Source organism: Apodemus sylvaticus, chromosome 5 (assembly GCF_947179515.1).
Source record: "Apodemus sylvaticus chromosome 5, mApoSyl1.1, whole genome shotgun sequence".
Taxonomy (NCBI): domain Eukaryota; kingdom Metazoa; phylum Chordata; class Mammalia; order Rodentia; family Muridae; genus Apodemus; species Apodemus sylvaticus.
Genome location: NC_067476.1, coordinates 4,501,292 through 4,526,083, shown reverse-complemented (window position 1 = coordinate 4,526,083; position 24,792 = coordinate 4,501,292). Strand labels below are relative to the sequence as shown.

General features: G+C 50.7%; 1 protein-coding gene across 2 annotated transcripts; it reads left to right on the top strand.

Moving 5' to 3' along the window:
- Positions 1–23,406, top strand: Rabl6 (RAB, member RAS oncogene family like 6). 2 transcript variants are annotated; one of them, XM_052181852.1, is made up of 15 exons: positions 1–378; positions 5,179–5,313; positions 6,337–6,384; positions 9,788–9,840; positions 11,369–11,460; positions 14,130–14,270; positions 14,648–14,753; positions 18,162–18,265; positions 19,128–19,459; positions 19,705–19,855; positions 20,704–20,913; positions 20,990–21,245; positions 21,599–21,770; positions 22,276–22,334; positions 22,460–23,406. In XM_052181852.1, exons 1-15 carry the CDS (start codon positions 249–251, stop codon positions 22,655–22,657), a joined length of 2,187 nt encoding a protein of 728 aa, XP_052037812.1. In that variant the 5' UTR covers positions 1–248; the 3' UTR covers positions 22,658–23,406. The 2 variants fall into 2 exon arrangements, with proteins under 2 accessions (XP_052037812.1, XP_052037814.1); XM_052181854.1 differs by lacking the exons at positions 1–378; positions 5,179–5,313; positions 6,337–6,384 and having other exon boundaries at positions 9,788–9,857.
- The last annotated feature ends 1,386 nt before the right edge of the window (positions 23,407–24,792 follow it).

The window sequence follows — 24,792 nt, the reverse complement described above, 5'->3', positions numbered from 1 at the left end:
CGCCAAGATGGCGGCGCTGACGGGTGCCTGCCTGCTGCGCCGAGGGCCGTGGAAGCCGGAGAGAAGCCACCGAGGCTGAGGCCCCAGAACCTCGCTCGAGGCCGCGCCCGCCGTCGGGCTCCGGCTTGTGGCCGTGCCTGCTCCGGCCTCGGGGGAAGCCTGGGCCGACCGGACATGGTGCGAGGCACGCTGTGCTGCCGCCGCCGCTGAGCTCGCAGGCCAGCCCGGCTCGCACGTCCAGCAGGAACATGTTCTCCGCGTTGAAGAAGCTGGTGGGGTCGGAGCAGGCCCCGGGCCGGGACAAGAACATCCCCGCCGGGCTGCAGTCCATGAACCAGGCACTGCAGAGGCGCTTCGCTAAGGGGGTTCAATACAACAGTGAGTGCGGGCCGCGCCGTCGGGCAGGCCGGGGCGGCTGGCGGGGCCCGGGGTGTCCACCCAGCCTACGAGGGTCTGGGAGAACCAGAGGGCAGGGGTGGACGGGGTCCCTGGGTTCTGAGTAGTGGTCGTTCCCTGAGGGCCATCACCTGACAGGAGACCTCCAGAGAAGAGCTAGTGGAGTAGCGGTGGAGGACCCTGATTGGCGCGGGTACCCAGCGGAGAGACCATTACATAACCCGAGGGTGCGCGCGCGGGTCTGTGGCTGCTGGATGATGCGTGCGTGCGGCCGGCCTCCTCTCCGCCCCCCACCCCCACCCCCACCCCCGCGCCTGCTCTCACTTGAGGCTCCTGAAAGTCGGTCGGCTGTGGGCCTTGAGCCCTGGTTTTTGCTGGTTTTTGTTGTTGTTGTTGTTGCTGCTGCTGCTTTTGTTTTTGTAAGGGATATGTTGGGTTTTTTTTTTTTTTTTTAATTCCAAGAGGCTCTAACTTTGCATCCCTGACCCCACAAGAAGAAAGGTCCGCTCTGCCCTTCGTTATAAATTATGTATGTTGTGCAGCGAGAAGCACATGGTTCTCTTGACCTCTTTAGAGTTTTTCCATTTGCAGGTTGAACAATCTAAAGATTCTTGGGCAATTTCTTGGTCGGATGTTGTTTACTTCTAAGCTATTTCTATACCGCTAGATTTTTGAAGTATGAACACAGATATGTCCTGGTACATATGCACAGTTCACTGTAAGCAGTGCCTTACAGGGTCAGTGATATTTGGGTAATAATGTAACATTATGAAACTTAATAGGAGGATTTTGTGCATATTTAGAAGCAAACAGTGTATCCGTGTTAACTTGAAAGTTTGTATTTCTCTTGAATCTATTAGAATATTGAGTCAAGTATTCAGTGGTTTGTGTTCTTTGGAATCGACTTTGGTTTCTTTATTTAGTTTTATATAGTATCGTTTGCAACCCAATTCTAAATATTAGAATATATATATATATAATATATAATTATATTATATTAGATATAATATAACTAGAAGCTTCTTACTTTGTAAACTTGTTCCCCACTGGACCTCTTTTAGATCCCCTGGTGGTCCTAAAGAGGAAGGAGCTAAAAGAGCTGGTGTCTTCCATATTTTCCAAGATGCCTTACTTAAAGGAACAAACCTGCAATATAATAAATACAGATTCAGGTTTCTTATAAGAGTTTCCAAATTTTGCATTGTCTATTGTAGAATGCTGTCTGGGTGGCTCCGGAAGGCAGGCACAACAATCTTTTTTTCCAATATGTCAGGATAATAAATAACTGAGGCAGGGAAGGTGGTACATGCCTTTAATCGCATCACTTGGGAAGCAAGGACAGCTGGATCCTTTTTGGTATGCCTAGTGAGTTCCAGGACAGCACGGGCTACATAGTGAGACCCTGTTTCAAAAAAGCAATGGAAAAAGAACAAACTCAAAACCAGAATTTTAACAGCCATAGATCACTGGGAGTGCTCTGAATTTCAGAAGCAAAAAGAGGAAACTATGCAAGCAGAGTAAAGAGGTTATACTAAGGAGCAGCACTGAGCTGATGGCCTGCTCCTGCATAGGCCAGAATGCCGCTGTACCCATGGTCAGTGTATGAATGACAGCTTGCTGAGCAGAGGATCTTGCAGAAATAGACACTGAAGGGTATTCTTTAGGTAAATGGAGTTTAAGCTGAAAAGGTAGGAGTGGGGTTTAAAAAACAAAAGGTAAGCAAAGGAATGGGTCCATGTGTAGTAAGCCCTGAATAAGTAGCGATTGTTAGTCACTGGTGATAATGTTTTCTATAGTCTAGAATGGAGCTGATCAGAGTTAAGACATTAAGATTGGGGAGGAGGGAGACATCTCATTATGTAGCTCTGGCTGTTCTGGAACTCACTTTGTAGAGCAGAATGGCCTTGAACTCATAGAGACCTGCCTGTCTTTGCTTCCCAAGTGCTAAGATTAAAAGGGTGCACCACTGTAGCTGGCATGCATTCAGAAATACGTTGACTTTATATCACAGTAAGTGTAAATGTTAAAATGCACATTACCGCTCTTCCAGCTATATGCTAGGCAAAATGTGGGAAAACCATCCTTCTAATTGGGCCCTATGGCATTTGGGGGATACATCTATAATATAACAGCAAAGGGTGGGAGTAAAAAGATGGAGGAGGATACTGGATAAGTCTGAGCATAAGAAGACAGCTGAACTGTGGCCTGGTTCGGTAGTAATGTCGTCCAGTACACACGTGGAGGTGAAGTCATGGGTTTGGGGGTGAGGACGACACAGACCCATTCGGAAACAGGTCACCTGTGCTTGACTTCCTCTGTCCCTCTCAACCAAAGGACAGCTATAAAAACTGAGTCCCAGCAAACCCCTGAGAATAATAAAAGGATCACATTCTGTGTCCAGTGAGTGTTTTGGGGGAGACTCTGTGTTCTGTGACAGTGAGTGATAATGGGCAGACTCTCTTCCGGTTTGGTTTTATTCTGAAATAGTGCCTACTACTCTGTGCAAACTGTTAAACTTGTATGCCCAACCGATCTTTTATCAGGATCTGTGAGTAGCTGAGACTACAGGCATCTACTACCTTTTTGAAGCTTAAAAGCAGTTCTTTATTAGTTCTCCATTGCAATGGAGTGATTAATGTATAAAAAGTAAAAGTTTAGCACTCAGGCAGCAGAGGCAGGATGAACTTTGGTTGGAGGTGGGGGAAATTAAAGACCCAGATGGCAACAGTTTCCAAGTAGTTTATGATGCCCTGAAAAAATTACTTGAAAATTAGGAAGCACTCTCTTCAGGTAGTGGTGGCACATGCCTTTGATCCCAGCACTCCGGAGGCAGAGGCAGGCAGATCTCCCAGGCCATCGTGGTCTACTGAATGAGTTCCAGAACAGCCAGAGCTACACAGAAACCTTACCTGGGTGGGTGGGTGGGGGACCAATAAAAAAAGAAGGTACTTACAACTCATGGTTCACAAGAGACCCATATACTTGTAAGCCCTTGAGGTAAGAATATAATTTGAAAGTCTCAAATAACCAGTCCTGGGAAGGTAGAAGGGAGGAAATGCAAGAAAAGACAAGAGCAGATTTTTAAAAAGGAGTAGTTGAGGCATTCAGCAGAACATATAAGATGATCATATGATGACTAATAGACAAACCTTAAGACCATTGATTTAAAAGGCAGAACCACCAGGTATGCTAGCCCTGTCTTCAATCCCAGCACCTAAGAGGCAGAACCAAGGCTCATAGAAAGATTGTCTTAAAGGGGTGGGTATGCAAAGATACCTCAGAGGTTAAGAGCACCAAATGTTTATCCAGAGGACCCAGGTTCAAGTGCCAGTACCTACATGGCAGCTCACAACTGTCTATATATAACTCTAGTTCTCTCAGGGATCTGATGCCCACAGGATCCTGTGTACACTTGGGGCACATGAACTCATACAACCATACATACATACACATAAAAATAAAAGATTTTTTAAAAGCAAAACATAAAGAATTTATATCTAGAGCTGTAGAAATGCTCAGCAGTTAAGAATGCTTGTTGCTTTTCAGTGGGACCTGAAAGAGTTTATTAGAGCTTACAGTGGCAGCAGGCAGGCACAGCTCTGGGAGTTTCCATGTTATCCACAAGCAGCAGGCAGAGACAAGCCCAATCCCAGTGCCACACCTAATCCTCCTAAGCAGTCAACTAAGCCAACTGTTTGACCACTCATTCAAGTATGTGCACTTATCGGGCTATTCTCGTCCAAACCGCACAGCAAGATGGGGCCAAGCACATCCCAGGAGTCCAGCTCAGTGATGAGGCCAAGGTGGCCATTGGCTTCTAGTACAGTAGAAGGGTTTGGAAATGGGGAGAGGCTTGACTCTGCAGGCAGACCAGACAGCCTAGGAGAAAGAAGCAGGTGGGTAAAGGAGCCCACACGTTTCCCCTCGCCCCTGCCTCTTAAGCTCCATATCTTCTGTAGACCCTTTTCTAACTGGCTCCTGGAGGTCTTGAGGATATTTTCGGTGGCGTTATCAGCCTCTCTCTGTCCCATAGTGCTGCCCAGGAAGCACCAGGCTAACACCTATGCCTTCCCTGCCCATCTCAGCATCCTCAGTCATTCATGACTCTCATCCTACCCAGCAGAGGTGTCCGTCTGTCCTCAGCTTTGCTCTTGTTCCTCCTGGCTTTGTTGACACTGTGTCAGCTCCAAACTACTTTTTCTAACCTTTCCGAAACACCTAGTGGTGAACCCCTCTAAAAGGTGATGGGCCTAAGTACAATGCTGCATCTTGTTCATCCCGTTCCTGGAGCACATGCCTGTCCTTGCCCAAAGCCGAGTGCATGCCTGGTATACCATGAAGTAGGATACAGACATACAGAACTGCACCACGAACATGAGGACCATGAGAAATGTTAGCGGAAGCCACGACCTGGGTGCAGTCCTGGGCCCTGCGCACTATTGACTTAAGTCTGCAGCCCAGCCCTGATCCTAGGGCCCCTGGCAGTTCTTCAGAGTATAAGACTCCAGGAGAGCCAGGCCTGGATGAAGTACTCTGGTGCTGCCTCCTCTACCAGCCCTGGCTTCTGTTCTTGGTGCTACATTTATGGCCACTGCCAGGTCTGCCACGCCAGACTTGACCTGTTTGGGAGTTGCTGGTATATTCACCTATTCCTCCCCTGCATGCCAGTCATCTGAGAAAACAGGGATTCACCTTGAAATAGAACAGATGTGATACTTTTAAGTTTTAAAAGGATGACTGATTAATCTTTCTTTCTCTTTTCTTTGCCCATCCTTGCCCCAGTGAAGATTGTGATCCGGGGTGACAGGAACACGGGCAAGACAGCTCTGTGGCATCGACTGCAGGGCAAGAAGTTTGTGGAAGAATACATCCCCACACAGGAGATTCAGGTCACCAGCATCCATTGGAACTACAAAAGTGAGTCCAAGGCCTCTAATAGTTCAATGCTTTTTTCCCCTGTACAGTGTAGAAATACCCTGTCTTCCTGACTCCTAGAAGGTACTTTCTGAAAGTGAGAAAATACTAGCTATGTGGGAGGCCCCACTAATTAAGGCTGCATGTGAATCAGCCATTCTGGGTTCTGAATCTGTGACATTTCTCCTCTGTCGTGCTTCAGGCCTAGGATTCTCATGGTTACAAGTAAAGATGCAAGGACACACCTTCAAAGACTAGAATTCCCTGAGCACCTCTAGGAGCAGATCCACCCATACACATCAACAACATACATGGCTGCTTTGCCTCATAGGAATGCATACTATGAACCATGGCCAGTGCTCACCCCTGGAGAACAGAGTGACTATTTTAACCCTTGTCTTCCCCTTCTGTGTTCTGGGGTCTCCACCATCCTTACAACCCCATTAACCCTTAGGACATCCCAAAATGGGGAATTGCTACTGCAGAGGGTTGAAGAGCTAACAGGAACTTGGAAAAAGTTTTCCCTTCTCATGTAACTTAGGTCTAGTATCAGCGAAAGCCTTAGGGGACTGTGGGCCGGGCAGGCTGAGGGCTGTGACGTAGGTGTCAGGGCTACAGCTAACCTGGGCCTGCTCAGGTGGCCCGTCACTGCTCTGGCCTTTGTAACTGACCTGCATTCTCACTGAGTACTGGTGAGCCCAGTAAAGAAGGTGGCTGTGAAGGGGGAGATGTGACTTAGGACAGCTGGGTTGTTTTTTTCACTGCCCAGAGTGTGAGCATCCACTGGGGCACCTGAAGTGACCAGAGACCCACAGGTTACTGAGTGTGAGTTGTTATATGATGGCTTTGTCTGTGGGCAAATAAATGCATTGCCCATGCCAGGGCCTGGAGGAACAACCCTGCAAACCCTGCAGCATGGATGCAGAGGCCCCAGGAGCTAGTGAGACAGAATGCACCTGGCCCCATCTGCAAGCCCAGAAGGGGCTCTGATACAAGGCACTAATTGGAGAGTTTTTCTTGTTTCAGCCACTGATGATGTAGTGAAAGTTGAAGTCTGGGATGTTGTTGACAAAGGTAAGGTACATTATCTCCGTGATGCATGATGGACCCTAAGGCCCCTCCCTTTCCACACACCCCTTATTTGGGTGTCCTTGTGCCCATCAATTCCCACAGGTCTGGTTATTCTTCCTTGGGTCCCGTGTCCTACTTAGCTCTGTCACACAGTCACTTGTGGCTCAGAAACATGTCACAAGCACCAGCTTCTTTATCAACTCAAGGATATAGGAGGTTTGGATTTGCTGCCAACTGTTACCATCTGCGTTAAATCAGAGTCCCTACCTGGTCTGGGTTCTAGATCCTGGCCATTACCATCGCATGTCTGGTAGGCAGAGTAAATGTTCAACAGTGGACCTGTCACACATGCTTTGCTCTTTTGAGCATTTTGGGAGGGATGACCCTTATGAAGCTGTTCCCAACGCCCTCCTGTGTGTCTCCCTTGGTGTCAGCCCTGCACCTGTAGTCACACGGAGCCAGCCCTAGAGTCTTAGTGGCTTGGCAGCCCTGCTCTGAGAGACAGAAGGGAACCTCTGTGAGATGTTCTTTGACTAGGTGATGTCTTAATGCCATGGTGTTTGACAATGATCGGGGTCTCTCTAATGAGAACTTGTTCTCACAGGCAGATGTCCATACAGCTCGCCAGACTTGGGTCCTGTTCATAGATATCTGTTTGGCCCTCTGGCACTGAGGGCGGCCCTGATGACTGAGATAGACCGAGTAAGGGCAGTGCACCAACACAGTAGAAATGTGCAGGGCTGCACCATGAGTGTGGAGGGCAGGGCATGTCAGGTGCAGTGAGATCATGCTGGGGCGGCCTGGCGCCCAGGACGTCATTCAAACAGATTGAATCCCACAAACGATTTTGTTTTTTGGATTTGGTTTTTTCCAAGACAGGATTTCTCTGTATAGCCCTGGTTGTCCTGGAACTCACTCTGTAGACCAGGCTGGCCTCAAACTCAGAAGTCCGCCTGCCTCTGCTTCCCAGAGTGCTGGGATTACATGCTTGTGCCACCACTGCCTGGCCTCCCACAAACAATTTTAATTAGATTTAGAGAGAAGGCAAGCTGGAGTTGCGTGTGGTTACTTCAGCCCATCTCTTGTCACCCATGTGATGGAGGTCATTTCTTAGAGAATGGGCCACCAAGTCAAAGTAGACCCAGCCACACAGAGACTGTCCTCATGTAAACCTGTAGAGGCCACAACAGAACTCCTCAGGTGCCCTAATGACAGGGTCTGACCTCACTCTTCTTATGTTAGGTCTTAAGTCTCTCTTTGATCCTTGGGGTAAGAGCTCATAGTCTCCCCTGGGGCTGACATTGTGTGGTGTGCATGCAGGCCTCTGACCAAATAGGCATAGATAGCATCACCTATTATCAACTAGCATAAGAAATATGACCTCTGACCTCTTAACCCCTGACTTTATAGGCCCCACCTTTGACCTGACCACTGGCCTCATCGGCTTGGTTGTGCTGCATGTCCTCCAGGTCCAGCGCGTTGCTGGAAGCCATGTCTTCGGGGCTCTGGTTTTTTGGCACAGGGTGTGCGTTCTTCTCCCTCCTCAGCCAAATTCCTTTTGAGTTTGGTTTGGGGCCAAGTGCTGAAGAGCAGTTGAAGCCACTTTTTTGTCTGATTCCAGCAGTCATGCAGCCTCATTGGACCCTGTCAATCCATTGAGCCTGATGGTCTTGGTGTGTCTGTACACCTCTGAATGCTTGTGTGTGCATCTTTGGAGTGTTGATTCCTAAAGTCCATCACTGTATACACTGAGGGCAAGAGTTACATCCTCATGAAGCCATCAAGAGACTTAGGCCAGCTGTACTCCACAAGCCATGCCTACATCAAGTCAGGATGCAGAGCTGCTGCTCCACAGAGGGTCCACCACAGAGGGCAGGAACTGCAGGGCCTTCCTGAGCTCTTGCCTCAGCTCTGGTCTCTACAACTGCAGTCTGCTGCAGTGGGATGCTCTGTCCTATAGACAGGGTTTTGAAGAGTGGGGCCAGAACTTGAGGCTGGATATCAGATGGGACAATAATGCAGTAGCTCAGGGTCCTTCAGAATAGCATTTTACACCCTCAGCCGGCACAGGTGACACCTCCACTGCCCAGGAGCCATGGAAGACTTTGCTTCCTGCTGTCCTGGGCTCCCACGCCCTCTGCCACCCTACTCTCAGATCTCTGCTCACACCCTTGCTCAGATGCAGTCAGGCTGGATCCCAACACAGAGCTCCTGACTTCAGGAGTCTGCATGGCCATGGCTGCTGTTGCCTCCCCACCGTAGAGGGTGGAAGAAAGGGCCTTCGGCCTCTCCTCACTCCCATGATCCAGTGTCTGAGTAGTGTCCACGGCAGGCAAAGGACCTTCAGATGTGAGAGGCGTTAAAGTGACTAAGGGCTCCAAGGCATTGGAAAGTTCTCCAGAGGACTGGCCAAGTGAAGTTCTGTGGAGGCAGTGCTCTCTATAACTTGTTCAGGAGCTTTAAAGGGGAAGTTGAAAGAAAGTAGCCTGGCAAGTTTTTTTCTTCCCCTGGCCTCCCAGCTTCCATCCAACATTTCTCTTCTGCTCTAAGAATAGTTCCCACAAACACTTTCCAGCAACTTACAGGAAGATGCTGGTGGGCTAGAGGCTCATGCCCTGAATGTCCCACTTGCCGTTCAGCCCATGAGAGTCAGGTTGAATCATCCACGGCTCTGAGGGGAGAGGCTGACTCCCTAGGCTGACCTGAGTGTGCTGGGTACTCAGAAAGAACTTCAAGAGTGCTATGGAGGGAGGTTCTGTGTAAGCACATGAACCTGAGTTTGTTCTTAGGACATAATTTGTCTGCTGTGGAATTCCCAAGGTTGTGAGGAGCTCGGTTGGACATTTAGATGAAGAGGAAGGACAGTGATGTCATCTTGTTATTCCCTAGAGTCCAGTGTCAGACTCCAGACAGGACCTGTGGCTGTCTACCGTATAAAAAACACTTTGATAACCATGACACGCAGTGTCAGGCTGGGCTGACACTTGTCCCAGTATGCCAGTGTCTTAGTGATACAGGGAGCTATTTAAGGAACGCAGATCTGGTCTCTCAGCTTTGACTGTAGAAATCCTTTGCCGTGCTGCCTCTTACGCCTCCGTGAGAGCAGGCTGTCATGAGGGACCCTTTCCTCAAGGCAGACCTGGGTAGGGAATCTTCCTGGCCTGGCTTGTCAGCTTGTGAACTGCCGGCCTAGCCAGTTCACAGAGTTCTGTATCTCTCAAAGATGAGTGAGGGGTGTCTGGACCTAAGCGGAGGTTCTTTTAGATTCGGAGGCTGAGTGGAGTGAAGTCCCGTGTGGCATTAAGGCTTTATGACAGGTGGGGGGCCTAAGGAAGGATGCTCCTCACTTAAGCAAATCCCGAGCCCAACAATTTCATTCCTAATTTTTTGTTTATCTTCTAATAAGGAAAATGTAAAAAACGAGGTGATGGCTTGAAGACGGAGAATGACCCCCAGGAGGTGAGCCACACTGTCAGGTGGGTCTGTGCCAGTGTCTTGAGCAAGGCGCCCGTGCTTACTCACTGGGCCTCCTGCCCATCCTGAGATTCTGGACAAGCCCATTGTGCTGTAGATGCAATAGTCACTGACTGTCCTTAACTACTGTTGAGACTCTGCTGCCTGGGTTATATTTTAGGGTGACTGCCTACTTAGGGTGCCTGCCCCGTGAGTGTGGTGCCTTCTCTGCTTCACTCCATATCCATCCCAGTGAGGTACTGTGAGGTACTGCGTGAACGGTCTGTTAGGAACCATGCTTTACATCTCTGCCAGCTGGCTTGTCTTTAAGGTGCTGGCATATTTTGGAGATGTGACTGTGGGACCTGGTGGTCTCTGCTTGCTCCATGGAATCTGGGACACAGTGGACACGTTGGTGTGGTCCTTCCTTCCAGTTGTTATAGAGAGCCCTGCCCTGTCTTCTCCCTTTCAAGGCTGGAAGTTTAAGTGATTCATAGCCCCTTCCTGGCATGGTCCCATGTGCAATGTGTTCGGGAACTCATCTTGATAGGTTGGGGTTTGGTTTGCTTTAGTTTGGTTTACCATTTACAAAACTTCTTATTTGTTTTATTTTTTTGTAAATGTATTGACAGTTTCATACACATACATGATATATTCTGTTTGTACCTCTTTTTCTGTCTTCCCTCCAACCCTGTCATCGGTTCCCTCGTCCTACAAGTCCTGTTCGTGTGTGTGTGTGTGTGTGTGTGTGTGTGTGTGTGTGTGTGTCTGAGTGTGTTGGGGGCAGGGGACCCAGTGATTTTAACGTAGGACCTTCTGTCTGACCACATGTTTGGAATTATCCTTTGGCATTTGTTGTGCTCGCTGTCAGGTACGGGGTAGGACAGAAAGAGACCTAGTCTCCCTAGCCCATGATTGACTGTTGACAGATGAAAGCCACCACACTAACCTTAAATTCTTTCTGCTCTGTATTCTACCATGTTCCCTGAGTCTAGTTTAGAGCTATGCACTAAACAGTCATTTATTCCCCACACCTTGAGCAACCAAAAAGAAAAAATTTTTTGATTTTTTTTTTTATGAGAGTGGCATTTATATACAGACAGAACATAATATTAAATGCAGTTTGGCAAAAGAACAGCTGTGAGCCCACTCACCCCACCCATAGCCTGTGACTGCCCAACCCTGGGGTTTGGCCAGGTTTATAGCACCGTGTGTCATCTTTGTTCTTACTGTGAAAACCATCTCGGGGCAGCTGACAGCCCTAGCACGCACTTGCGTCTGGGAGTCCCTAGGCAGGCCTGCCCTGTGGAGGTGGGACTGGGAGTCCCTAGGCAGGCCTGCCCTGTGGAGGTGGGACTTGCTGCTCCAGCTCCCACAGCTAACCTCCTGTACACCCACAGTGTTTCCTCGGGTTTTTTGTTTTGTTTTTGTTTTTTTCCCAAAACGAAATGACTTTTAGATTAGAAAAGCCCCATTCTGCATGTATGGGATTGGCCAGGGACACAGTCTTAGCCTTTCTTCCTTCTGTTTCTAGGCAGAGTCTGAAATGGCCCTGGATGCTGAGTTCTTGGACGTGTATAAGAACTGTAATGGAGTGGTCATGATGTTTGACATCACTAAGCAGTGGTAAGAGGGACAGATTGCAGGCAGTGGCTGCATGCTTTCATGTAGTACTGTGCGATTCCTCTTGATGTGGAACTTCCTGCTATGCCAGGTGTGTGCAGACACACACACACACACACACACACACACACACACACACACCCGACCTAGGGGACTGGGGCACCAATGCCACAAGTTGGGCAGAGTTTAGGTAGGAGCTGGCTCAGGCTTATAGCCAACAGTGGTAGAAATTGAGTGTCACCTTCTACAATCTTGCTGTCCTGAAAACACCATACAAAATTTGTCAGAATCAAGTGTCCTGTTGTATTGGAGGGACTCCCAGAAACAGACATGCACACATACACACATACTCACATACTCAGTAACTCAAGAAGACACATCTAAGATTTGTGACAACAAAGGACAAAAGAATGAAGTGAGCAATGGGTCCAGAGGTGCAGTGAGGGGGTGCAAGCCTCCTGAGACTCACCATACTCCATCAAGGGGACATCATGAGAAACGTGCTCAGGAGACTGCATTACATACCACTGTAAGACTGGGAACCCTCTCTGACCAACAGCAGGAAAACCCAAAGGCCCCAGAGGCTTGCTTGCTCTGTATACACTGAAAAACATAAGAACACTGTAGTAGTTAAACATGGTGGTGCACACCTATAACCCCAGAACATGAGAGACAGAGACAGGCGGGTCTGTGAGTTCAAAGTCAGTTTTATCTACATAGAGAGTTCTAGGCCAGCCAGGGCTGCATAGTGAGACTCTGCCGTAAAGAAAACCCACTCCATTATAAGAAGGACAGAAGCTCTGGCAGCAGTTCATGTAGACGCAGCCCTGGATCCCCCTTGCCTTTTACTCGGCTTTGACAGTTCTATCAGTGTTACATGTGTGATCTGTGTTTAGATTGGAAAGACAGAAAAGCATTGTGTTGTATCATGTAAGACTCTCACTGCAGACAGCCAGCAGGCTAGCTGGATTTCCATGCATCATATATGTACAGTGGAACCGTATCTTCCTAGGTTTCGCACTTGTGCTATTTAAGAATAGCCACACACACTGGGCGGTGGTGGCGCACGCCTTTAATCCCAGCACTTGAGAGGCAGAGGCAGGTGGATTTCTGAGTTGGAGGCCAGCCTGGTCTATAGAGTGAGTTCCAGGACAGCCAGGGCTACACTGTCTCAAAAACTCTGTCTCAAAAAAATACAAAAAACAACAATAAAAGAATAGCCACACACTTGTTACACCAGCCTCCAACATGCACACATGCTAAGCCTGGGAGTAAAGTTTGCACTGTGCATGTCACTGGTTCTGGTTAGAGGGCCCTGAACCGGTAGACCCTTGGGAGCCACTGTCTACATAACATCCTTTTATAGCCTCTGCACAGTATTCACAGGCCCAGCTCCAACCTTCCCAACCCTTGGGGACCTGTATGCTTGCCTGACAGGCTGGCAACTGTCTCATGCAAGAAACCTATGGGGCTACAAGAGGCAGGCTAGCCATAAGCTCCAGTTCAGCAGTACACGTGTCGTAGACACCCATATACAGCACTGTACTACTCACGTACAGAGCAGAGTGCAGTGCTCTTTTGCACGTATACAGTGCGTTTTGCCATGTGGGATGATAGTAGTCTGTTGGTCTATTTGGGGCATGGCTTCTCCTATGTAACATTATGTTTGGACACTGAAGGCCTCTGTACTCCACTGAAGCGTGTTATGATCTTTGTAGTATAACTTCACAAGACCCTGTATCTATTAGGGGGTGTGATAGAGGGGTAGATAGTAAGTACCCTTAAGAACAGCGAGGACCCAAAAGTTTGGGTTAGCATCAAGACATGAGTTCTGGGCAACAGAGTGGGTAGGAGGCTAAGCCAGCTCAGAAAGGATACACAGATGCATATTTGAGAGCCATGAGGCTGCATAGGCCCTTATCACAAAGACCACAAGTACCTCAGGCACTTCTTAGTGTCTGAGATCCTTAGTCACCAGAATGTTTGGTTCAGCTAGTCCTGGGAGTCAGCAGACACTGTTCAGAGTCTGAGCACTGGTCGTGAAGGATGGAAACAGCCAGGTTCATACAGCTGCTGCCATTTCAGGCCAGCAAGCACACTTCAGGTGTCTTATAGGGTAAAAGGTGCAAGAGAAGTTTCAGATGGGTACGAGGAAGACAGGGGAAGCTGCCAGAGTTTAAAACGTGTTGCGTTCCTAATTGCTTGGCAGGGAAGCTGGGTCACACTCATTTCACTGGTTGGGGGAGGTGTAAGTGGATTTTATAGAAACTAGGGCGGGGGGGGGGGGGGGAGTATAGGGAGCTGTGTGATGGAGACCAGAGGACAGGCTGTGAGAGTCAGCTCTTTCTACAATGTGGCCCCAAAGATCAAGCCCAGCAGCAAACTCGTCTATCCACTAAGCCACTCCACCAGCCCTTGAAACTGTTTCATAGTGACACAGGTGTCACACCAATTAAATGCAAAAGAACAGGCACCTTGAATTGAGGTGCAGGGGAACTGTGCTCTCTGGGAGAGGCAGTGGCCAAGGATGCAGGCTGAAGGTTGTAGCATTTGTTCATTTCTGAACCCTGCCTGAGGTGAGAAGTGTTCCAGGGAATTAGACCAAAAAGGTAGTGCACACCGCGTTCTGAGGGTCACACAACTAAGGCAAAACACTCCCTCCCTTTTCAAAGGACCTTCAATTATGTTCTCCGGGAGCTTCCCAAAGTGCCAACCCATGTGCCGGTGTGTGTGCTGGGCAACTACCGTGACATGGGCGAGCACCGAGTCATTCTGCCAGATGATGTGCGGGACTTCATTGAGCACCTGGACAGGTGGGTGCCATCCCTTCTGCCCCTGTGACGGGCTCCTGTGGTGTGGGGAAAGCTCGCAGACACTGGGCAGCACAGGCAGGGTCTTATTCTGTGTTGGAGATGAGAAAGACAGCACCTAGCCAGAGAGATGAGGAGTCCCAGGTCTCCACAAGACGGTAATGCTGTAGAAGGTGTGAGGACCATAGATGCCAGGACTGTGAGCCTGCCAGCTCCTGTCTGGTTCTTCAGCCCACCCGAGGAGTGTGCTGCAGACCATCCCGTCCGTAGGAACTGGCTGCCAGAGGAAGCTGAGGGTGCAGGGTGCTTGTCTGAGGTGTGCCCTTGGCCTTGGAGTTGGCTGCACTGCCCATCCAGTTCTTATCTGTCTTTGAAAACAGACCTCCAGGTTCCTCCTATTTCCGCTATGCTGAGTCTTCCATGAAGAACAGCTTTGGCCTAAAGTACCTGCATAAGTTCTTCAACATCCCGTTTTTGCAGCTACAGGTGAGTACATAGCAGGTAGGGCGTCCAGATGGGTAGCCATCACTCTGACTGCACCAGGACTGCCCTTCTCCCTGAGCCTGAGGACACCTGTGGGCACCTCTTGGAAGCTGTGTGTAGTGAGAGGAGATGGCACACACAGTTCTCAGAGCAGTGGCCAAGAGTCCTGCTCTCTAAGGGATTTGGAAGTCAGTACAGCCTGTAGAGGGAACCCTGGTCCCCTATGGGGCACCTACTGAAATGCACACCCCCTTTCCCAGTTAAACAGATAGCTATGGAGGAAGTCCTAGTCACACTGAGATGTCTTTCAACAAGAGGCTATGCAGCTTCTGTGACTACATTCAAATGCTGTACCCTGTGAACCGTGGCCCTCTGGCCAGCTCATGAAGAAAAGAAAACCTGTACCCTTGCCAAAAGCATCTAGCCTTCCTGGTGCTGTGGAGGCAAGTAGGGTGGCCTTCAGGGTGAAGAGCTATACCTATCTTGCTTTTCAATTAATGGCCCTCTTGGAGAATCTTGTAGATGTATAGAAGTGGCAAAGACTTCCGGAGGCACAAACCTCTAATCCCAGCACTCAGAAGACTGAGTCGGGAAGATCACTTCAGGGTTAAGGATATGTAATAAGGTTCAGTAAGAGGGAGGCCCATCTCTAAAACTTAAGTGTTGCTCATAGAGGTACATACCTGTAATTCCAGTACTTTGGAAGTAGAAGCAAGAGGATCAGAGGTTCAAGGTCAACCTTTCTATGTCACAGGTTCAAGAGCAGCCTGGGCTCCCTTTCTCAAAAACAGAAAATGTTGCATAGATATTAAAAAAAATGGCCATATCCCCACCCTGTCCCCATTGCCTGCAGTTTGTTTCTACATTTGTCTAAACCAAAGAACCAGTATCAGTCAATAAACTAAAGGCTCCAACTAGTCCCAATGTCTCCCCAGAATCCTACCCTGCGTAAGCTCCGGTCAATGTCTCTCTCTGGTCTTGAGGAATGCTGTAGCTTCTCAGAGCTAGGAGAGCAGACTGTGGAAGGCAGAACAAGGCTCTTGATCCTAAGCATAAGAACCAAGGACCAGTCCCTGAGCCATACCCCTTTTGAGACAAACAGCTTGGTATGAGGTCTCTGGTGAACAAGAAAAGGCTAAAGAGGCCTGGCTACCTTTCTGGACTGGGTACCTGAGGCCTCCTGTGTGTAGGAACCCTTCATACTTTATCCAAGACACCATACTCAGAAAGGTAAAGCTTTCCTTCTCCCCGTCCCTCCTTGTGAGGAGAGGAGTGTGAGGTCCCTGCCAGTGTGGTTATGATGAGGAGCTTCTGCCGGAGGCCTTTCTGTTGAAGACTCCTGCTGAGTCACCAAACTCTGTCTGGGGGAGACGTAACACACTTGTCTCTTCAATCCAGTTAGGGGTCCCAGCAGACCAAAGTATGGGTACCACCAGAGTCTAACTTGGTGAACCAGTGAGTTTTATTGGGGTAACACACATGCATATGAACCCGGGGTTCCTTACAGGAGCAGAAATGAGTCAAAGACCGCTGCATGACCAAAGCCCACCCCAGCATGGTGACAGCTCACACAAGCTGGGAACCTGGAGCAACTGCATAGCCTTCCCCTGCAACTGGTCTGCTCTGGGTCTTCTCTGCAACCTTTCTTCTCTGAGAATCAGCTTTTATTGCTTATTGGGCCAGCAGGGCCTAGTGAATCTGGTCAGTTTCAGACTTTCTGAAGCTATTTTCAGTTTTTTGCCTTCTTGTTTAAAGAGCTCTGCAGCATGGATGTTTCTATCTAGGAGAAAACTGTTAACCAAACTCCTCATTCTGTTCCATTCTGTGAAAGCTTTACCACTGACTTTGACTGAGGGAGATCAAGAGACACAAAGGGATGCCAGTCATTGGTGCTAAAAGCTTGAGCTGAGACCCAAACCAATATAGCTTTCCTCCATGGTTATTTGCAGGGAGTCTAATGGCCACCTTCTGCTGGCAGGGTTCTGGGTACCTGCAAGTACCCATGGATTGAAACATTCCATCTTGGAGGGACTGGCCGCTCTTCTAGAGAACGGCACTTCAATACACAGCATCCACGTGTTGGGTTACAACTGTCCATTGTCAAGGGATCTGAAATGCTCTTCTGGCTGTGAGCACCAGACATGTACATACTAATACTACACAGACAAAGCATGTAAACACAACATTTATATGCACTGAATGATAGTTTAAAAGAAAGAAACATTACTTTTTGGATTTAGGAATGTAACTCTGTTAGATTACTTGCCTACTATGCATGATACCCTGGATTCAGTCCTTAGTACTGTATAAACCATGTGTGGCACATGTCTGTAATGGCAGCACTGGGATGGTGGAGGCAAGGAGGAAAAGAAACATCATCCGTAGTCTATAGCAAGCTCAAGGCCAGATACAAGAAGCATAGCAAGACTTATTTTAAAAACATAAACTCAACTATAAGGTAGGTGTAGTGATGCACACCTTGATCCCACTGCTCAGGAGGCAGAAGGACGTGGATCTCTGAGTTGGAGGCCAGCCTTGTGTACAAAATGAGTTCCAGGACAGCCAGGGCTACACAGAGAAACAAAACACCATAACTCCATAAATCACCACCTATTGCAGTATTCAGGGTAAAGTGTACAGCGTGTGTACAGTGTGTGTGTGACGTGGCAGTCGAGGCTGTTGTTGGGATAGCATATGCTCAGTTTTAAAGAAGAGCCTGGGCAGTCTGCTGTGCCTGCTTGTCGATCTCAGCACCATTCTTGTGCATTGCTTTTCATTTTTCAGAATATAAACAAACCCCAGGTCTCTTGGTCTGTAGTTAACTCCCACTTTCTCCATTTGGTTTGTTTGCTCTGTGCTGATAGGACCCCAGTGTGAGCCTGGGGCAAGCCCTGTGCCAGGGTCATAGGTTTCTCTGGAAGGCAGTGACTGTCCACCTGGCCCTCTTCCAGTTAGGAACACAGTCCTGTTCTGTGCTCCTTACACAGCCTGAAAAGCTACTGTATTTTAAGATCAAATTTAAATGCAAGAAGCCATGTTGGCTGAGCCATGGCAGCTGGACTCAGAGACTTGATTTGATCAGCTTTGTTTGTCAGTCTAGAAGTTTGTGCTTTACCCAGTCTGTACCTGGCAGAGCTTCTCACCTAAAGTTGCCCCCTGGAGCTCCCCAGACACCTTAAGCACCTGTTTCCATGTTTTTGTGGCCTGATAGGCTGTTGTAGCCAACAAAAAGTGCTAGTGAGCAAAGATGTGGAACAGAAGGTGGCACTTTCTGGTGTGGTTCCCCATGACCTATGATGTCCTCTAAGCCATACAAGCCGACCTTGCAGGCAGCCAGGCCTCATGTGTCTCATAGGGATGGACTGTAGAGTGGAGAAAGGACACACTCAGCCTTGTCCCCTTCCTCTACAGAGGGAGACACTGCTGAGGCAGCTGGAGACAAACCAACTGGACATCGATGCCACACTAGAGGAGCTGTCAGTGCAGCAGGAAACCGAGGACCAGAACTACAGCATGTACGTGAGCCAGCATCTACGGCTGCGCAGGCCCTCACTACCCTCAGGGGGAGGATGGGTCCCACACCCTGTCGCCAGTGGGCCCTGGTATCCCTGGGTGCCAAGCTTTGGAGAAAGCACTATATACAGTCAGCTTGAGTGTCCTTCAGATGTGACCTTAGTGGTACTCAGTGTAGAGCAGTAGGGGGAGCATCTATCTGACTCATGGCTCCGCAGCTCCTCAGCGTTCTAGGACGTGTCCATACTGTTGCCCCACGCCCTTCCTGTTCACCTAGTGGGGGTTAATTATTAATATGAGCTAGCTGCCAGATGAACATTTGTCTAGAACAAGTGGATTCATACTTTGAATTGAGCTATGCTGGCCTGGGGAGCAGCCTCAGTTTCCCTACATTCCCCTCAGTTCTTGTAGAAAGTGAGGGCACATGCTCCTGAAGGCGGGCACCCTATACCCCCAAGTACTTTGGAGCCTACAGAACCTATGAGGTGCTTAGACGTGGTGTGGTTCCTATGTGGCGGTCAGCACGTGCCTGTGATGAGAGCAGCCCGTCCTGTGCAGTTGCTAGCTTCCTCACTGACCATAACCAGCTCCGTCACTATTGTCTGGCTGACAGCTACTGGCCTCCCCAGATCCCAGAGGAATGAGTGGTCCTGCACCTCTGCTGTGCAGCTCAGCTCTTTAGGCTGAGGAAGTGCCAGTGGAGAGGGAGAGCATGGGCTTGGGAGCCTCAGTGTTAAAGACAGGACAGGCAAGGGGTTAGTCTGAGAGTATAACTGTAATAGGCACACTGGCGCCTGAGAGCCATGGAGAAAGAGGGCCGAGAAAAAGCTGCTTCTTCACTCCATGCCCTTTTGCCCCTTCTAGCTTCCTTGAAATGATGGAGGCTCGAAGTCGAGGCCACACATCCCCTTTGGCAGCCAATGGGCAGAGCCCATCCTCAGGCTCCCAGTCGCCAGTTGTGCCTCCAAGTGCTGTATCCACGGGGAGTTCCAGCCCCAGCACACCCCAGCCTGCTCCTCAGGTGTCTCTAGGTGTTTCCTCCACCTGTCCCTCAGCACCATCTCCTGTGCCCCCTTTGGAGGCCACGCCCTCCTCCTCTGTACACCCTTCAGCCCCAGCTCCAGCCCAGCGTCGCAGTCTCATCTCTCGTCTGTTTGGGACCTCACCAGCTGCAGAAGTGACCCCTTCACCTCCAGGTAAGCCTGGGGACTCGTGTGAATTTGGGGCCACCTTCTGGCATCTTCAGCCTCATTCCCCACTGGAATGTTCCTGTGCCCCTGAAAAGCCACATGGGTCAGCTACTCCTTAGCCTGGTTGTAAAATAGCCTGTACCCTGAGCCCGGGTGCGTGCATTGTCAAGCCCCAGTCCTACAGGCTCAGTGTGGGGCTTGCTAGCATGAGAGCAAGGCCCACATAAGGAAGAAACAGCATTTCTCCCTAGAGCCAGCTCCAGCTCTAGAGGCTCCAGCAAGAGTCCAGAACGTTGAGGATTTTGTCCCTGAAGATGGCCTTGACGGAAGTTTCCTGGAAGACACAGCTGTGCCTAAAGACAAGAAAGCTGGAGCCAAAGGCCCACAGCAGGATAGTGACAGGTAAGGGTAAGATTCATAGAGCTGAGCACAGGGTCCAAGGACCAGCCAACAGCACTTCCCCATCCCAGTCACACCTGGATCTCCAAGATAGCATTGGAGGGTGTAGACAGTCTCCTGGCGCTTGCTCCTGGCAGGTAGCAAATTCTGGGGACAAATGCTGAGCTGTGGCTGGAAGGACAGGGAAGGGCAGGTCATGACAAAGCCCACCCCGTCTGATCACTGCCAGCCACCCTGGGGAATACAGACAAACAGCTCACCCGGAGTGGGGCAGAATTTATGGCCACAGCAAACTGGAGGACATTCATCTGAATCTTGCTAGGATAGCAGGAGCCTTGGCAGACAGCCTACCAGGGGCATGGGCATGCTTGAGGGCCCAGTCTATATGTAAGGTACAGCAAAGGCCACCTGGTCTCCATATAGACCCAGAGAAGCAGGCCCTGGCCAGGGCTGACTTCCTGCAGCCAGCCTTCTCACAACTCCCTCTGTCTTCTGACACTTGAACATCTGTCTCCAGCTAAGCCTGACATTACTCCCTCTAACAGATCAAATGCTGAACGCCGTTAAAGTCCCCGGCATCACCATGTTGTATGGGACCAAGGGCTTCCTTTCCAGAAACAAATTAGAGGCTTCTCTCTGGACTCCTCCCACGATTCCCTCATTGGCCAGCAACTCGGCAGTACCTCCCTCCCTCTTTAGTCCCCCTCTTCTCCGCAGAGTACCCATTACAGCCCAGAAGGTCTTGCCATTAGAATATGGTGCTACAGACAGGGAGGCTCTGCAGGCAGTGGGGTGGGTGATGACAGCACAGCTCCCCTCAGAACTTCTGACCGCCTACCTCCTCTTCGCAGCGACGATGGGGAAGCCGCAGGAGGGAACCCAATGGTGGCAGGTTTCCAGGATGATGTGGACATAGAAGACCAGCCACATGGCAAATCCCTGCTGCCCTCAGACCCCATTCCCAGTAAGAACGTCAGTCTCTCGAGTGAGGAGGAAGCTGAGGCACCGGCAGGCCGCCCTGGAGTGGCTCCTCAGCAGTGCTCAGAGCCTGAGACTAAATGGTATGGGCTGGGATTCCCAGGGTTTGACCAGCTAAGGTGGCAACCCAGGGCTCCTGACATTTCTTCTTCTGTGAAGGGTCTCACATCCACAAAAGAAGGGAGCTCCCGCGAGAGGCATACCACCATGGTCAGATGGTCTCACCACCGACTTGGGGCCCAAACCCAGCAGTACCAAGCCACCCACTGATGGCTCTCAGAGACCCCAGGAAGGGAAGGACAGACAGGTTTCATCAGAGAGTGATCCTGAGGGGCCCATTGCTGCCCAGATGCTGTCCTTCGTCATGGATGACCCTGACTTTGAAAGTGATGAGTCGGACACACAGAGAAGAACGGTAAAGACAGGCTGCTGACTGGGCAGCTCGGGCTCCATCCTTCCAGAGATAGAGGGCAATCCGGAAGGTCTGTTTCCCAGAGCAGGGTCTGAGGAGAGGCAGGAGAATGTTCCTGGCTTCAGTGCCCCAGAGGCACAATCTTTATTTGCTGTATGGCTGAAGCCCGCTGGAGAAAGTGAGAGAGTGCATGGGAGGCCTGTGTCCACATGAAGGCCCTGCTGACCTTTCTGAATCTGGGTCAGGTTAAACCCTCCCATCCTGGCCCAGCCCTTGGAGTCCTAAGGGGTCTTGCCAACCTTGCTTCCCGTGTGGTGGTCAGGGGACAATAGGCCTACCAGTTGCTCTCCTTCCAGGGCAGGTTCCCAGTAAGAGAAGACCTCTCTGATGTAACTGATGAGGACACTGGCCCTGCTCAGCCACCCCCACCCTCCAAGCCCCCAGCCCCTGCTTTCAGACTGAAGAATGACTCAGATCTCTTTGGGCTGGGCCTGGAGGAGCTGGGACCCAAGGGAAGCAGTGATGAAGGTAGGCCGGCCTGGGTTGTCCCACTCCTTGGGACCTGCTGTAACCTGGAGGTCCTTGTCTGTGGTGCTCCTGTGTTTAGAATTTAAACTGCCTATGGTTTCTCTTTTTGCCAGAGTAATTAGCTCTGAGATTGGTGAAACTGTCAGACCAGCTGGCTAACGTGCACCCAAGTGTGGTCCCGAATAATCATCTAGCTGTTACTCCATCCATGGTTCCCTATGAATCCTCACCTCTGCCAAACGTTCTACCAGCATTCCAGCCTTTCAGGGGTTCCAAGCCTTTGGGACAGAACTCTTGGGAGGGAAAAAAAACCCACAGGCTGATAAAAGGTTACTGCAGGGAGAACACCTAGGGTCTCAGGCCCAGGCTGCCTAGAGGAGTGCTTGGAGCTGCAGCCCTGGGACCTCTCTGCGGCCGTGCCTCTGCCTGACTCTACCAAGTGCTCGCAGGCAGGAGCTCAGCTGCCCTCTTTTTTTGTTGTTGTTGTTGTTTTGTTTTGGTGCAGATAAAGACAGCAAACTTCCCTCTAAGGAGAAGAAGAAGAAGAAGAAAAAAGGCAAAGAGGTACATACCCAGCCACCGCTGACCTCCCCGCCAGCCCGAGCCGCCAGGCTCCTGGGAGGAAGGTGGGATTGAGCCTGTGCTGTGGGTTGCCCATTGACTCTAGCTCTGCTCTGCATGGCCTTCAGGAGGAAGAAAAGGCTACAAGAAAGAAAAGCAAGCATAAGAAGAGCAAGGCCACGGAGGAGGGCAAGGAGGACCGGAAGAAGAGGAGGAAGCCCCCACGCAGCAAAGAGCAGAAGGCTGCAGATGAGCTGGAAGCCTTCCTGGGGGGCGGGGCCCCTGGCAGCCGCCACCCTGGAGGAGGGGACTACGAGGAGCTCTAGACATGCCAAGGGCGATCGATTATCCGGGAAGGGGTGGGCTGCCAGTGGCTGGGGAGGCTGCTGTCTATGCACCCACATTCCCAGGACCACCCTGCCACCTATGTCCCCCAGCCATTATGTCTGCCCCCGTGTGGTCTGGCCCACTCTACATTGTTTTTTGTGCTGGAGACCTTGGAGATGGTCGGGACCCTGGGTCAGGCGCTGCAGGTGCTGGGCCTCCACCCAGCAGAAGCCTGCTCTGCAGGGAGGGAGGGGACAGAATAAAGTTGCAGCTGGCTTGGTGGACCACCTGGCCCTCCCAGAAAGAGCTGCAACCAGTCCCCGGTGTTTCTCAGGGATGTGCCTGGGGCCGAGAAGGGACCCACTAGGGTCTGTTTACAGAGGCAGGGCGTGGGGCTGCTTGGCTTGTCTAATGTCCCCCACCCAGCCCCACTCCTGCTCGCCTTCCGGAGCTCTCCCAGAGCCACAGCACGGCTGGGGTTGTGGATCCAGAGGAGAACAGGGCCCTGCCCTGAGCACAGATGTGGTGTTACTCGGGAGGGCTTGGCAGCATCTGCTACTGCGAAGTGGCCCAGGCCCTGCGCTGGGAAGACTGGCAAGAGAACACAGTGTACCACTTCTGTGGGAGAGGCACCATAGGCTGCCACTGTATGCCAGCTGAGCCTCTGCCCATTGAGTAACTGCGCAGGTGAGCCCAGAGGGCACCTTCTCAGACACTCCACCCATACCATAAAGCTCTCTTGATTTTACTGTGGTGTGTGACTGTTCTCTGGTTCCCTAATCTGCTTGAGCTGAGACCAAACCATGGGCCAGGTGCTGTTAAGCCAGAGAACCATTTTTGAGAAGTACCTGTTCCAAGAGGGGAGGAACCTTTTACAATGCTGGCCCAAAAGGTGGTTAGAGAACTTCGTGCCTAGCCACACCCACACCATGTCATCCAGAGGACCAAGGTGGCAGTGGGTCAGGGTTTACCCTACAGGCTGATGCAAGGTGACTGCCTGCAGGGCGAGCACCTGGGAGGCTCAGGCCCTGCTAAAGTAGTTGTGTCGGCTCTGCTCTGCTTCCCTGCTGCTGGGGGGCTGGGGGCGCCTACAGTTGAGAATTTCGCCCCCACTGGCAGCTCTCCGCCCTCGCTCACTGTGGACACGTTGCCATGAGAACCCTCCAGAGGCAGGCAGGCATTTATCGCTGCTAGTGACGTTGGAGGCGGGGCATACTACTGCGCTTCCTGTGGGCCAAGGCTGAGAGTACTTTCCTAGGGCTTGTGGGGGTGTCATGAGGGGGGCTTCCCTTACTCGTCTGCTAGGGAGCTGTGCACACAGGACAACTGATAATTGAGCAGGCATGTGGGACAAACATAACCTGGCCCTTAAGCTCCCAGGCTTTCCACCCTGATGTAGAGAGAGGGTCTCCAGGTAAATTATCCCCGCGACTGCCCAGTAGGCAGTAGTGCTGGGATCTTGCCAGGTCTGGTGCCTAACTAGGCAGATCTTACTCTCAGGTCTGACATCTATAGCCCACCACCTTCCAAGCTAGGAGGCTGGAAGGCCCAGTACCTCTGGCAAGGGGCACTCAGGGCCAGAATGAGTATGTGGCTTACGAGTGGACCTCATGAAGACCCTCCCCAAAGGAAGCAGGCGGTGGCCACGCAGGCTATCTTGGGCACTGGAAATTGCAGCTACACTCCAGGCTGAGCAAGCCATCTGGCTCCCGGGCACCTGCCGAGATTTTGGCGTCTTCAGAGCCAAAGAGGACAGCTCCTGAGGAGAGGCCAATGGGGCAGGGAACTGCTCATCTGTTCCCACCTGGGTCCAACCACAGAATTCTGGAAACTTCCCCAAACCCAGTTTCTCTGCAGACAAGCCAAGGCTTCTGGCTCCTTACAGGGCCCTGCCTGGAATCCTGGCAGGCTTCTCTTGGTGCAAGGGATTTCCTGTTCAGGTCGAAAGATTTGTGGTTTGGGGATGCTGTTCGTTACCCTTCACTCTACATAGCCCAAATGAGAGCTAGGGTGTCTGTGGTCCCACTATACACCTCTTAGAACGCGGCCCCTTTAAGTGCCATTCTATTGGTCGCCACTGGGGGCAGCACTGGGCCACTAGGCCATGATCACAGCTGCTGCCTCCAAGCTTCTG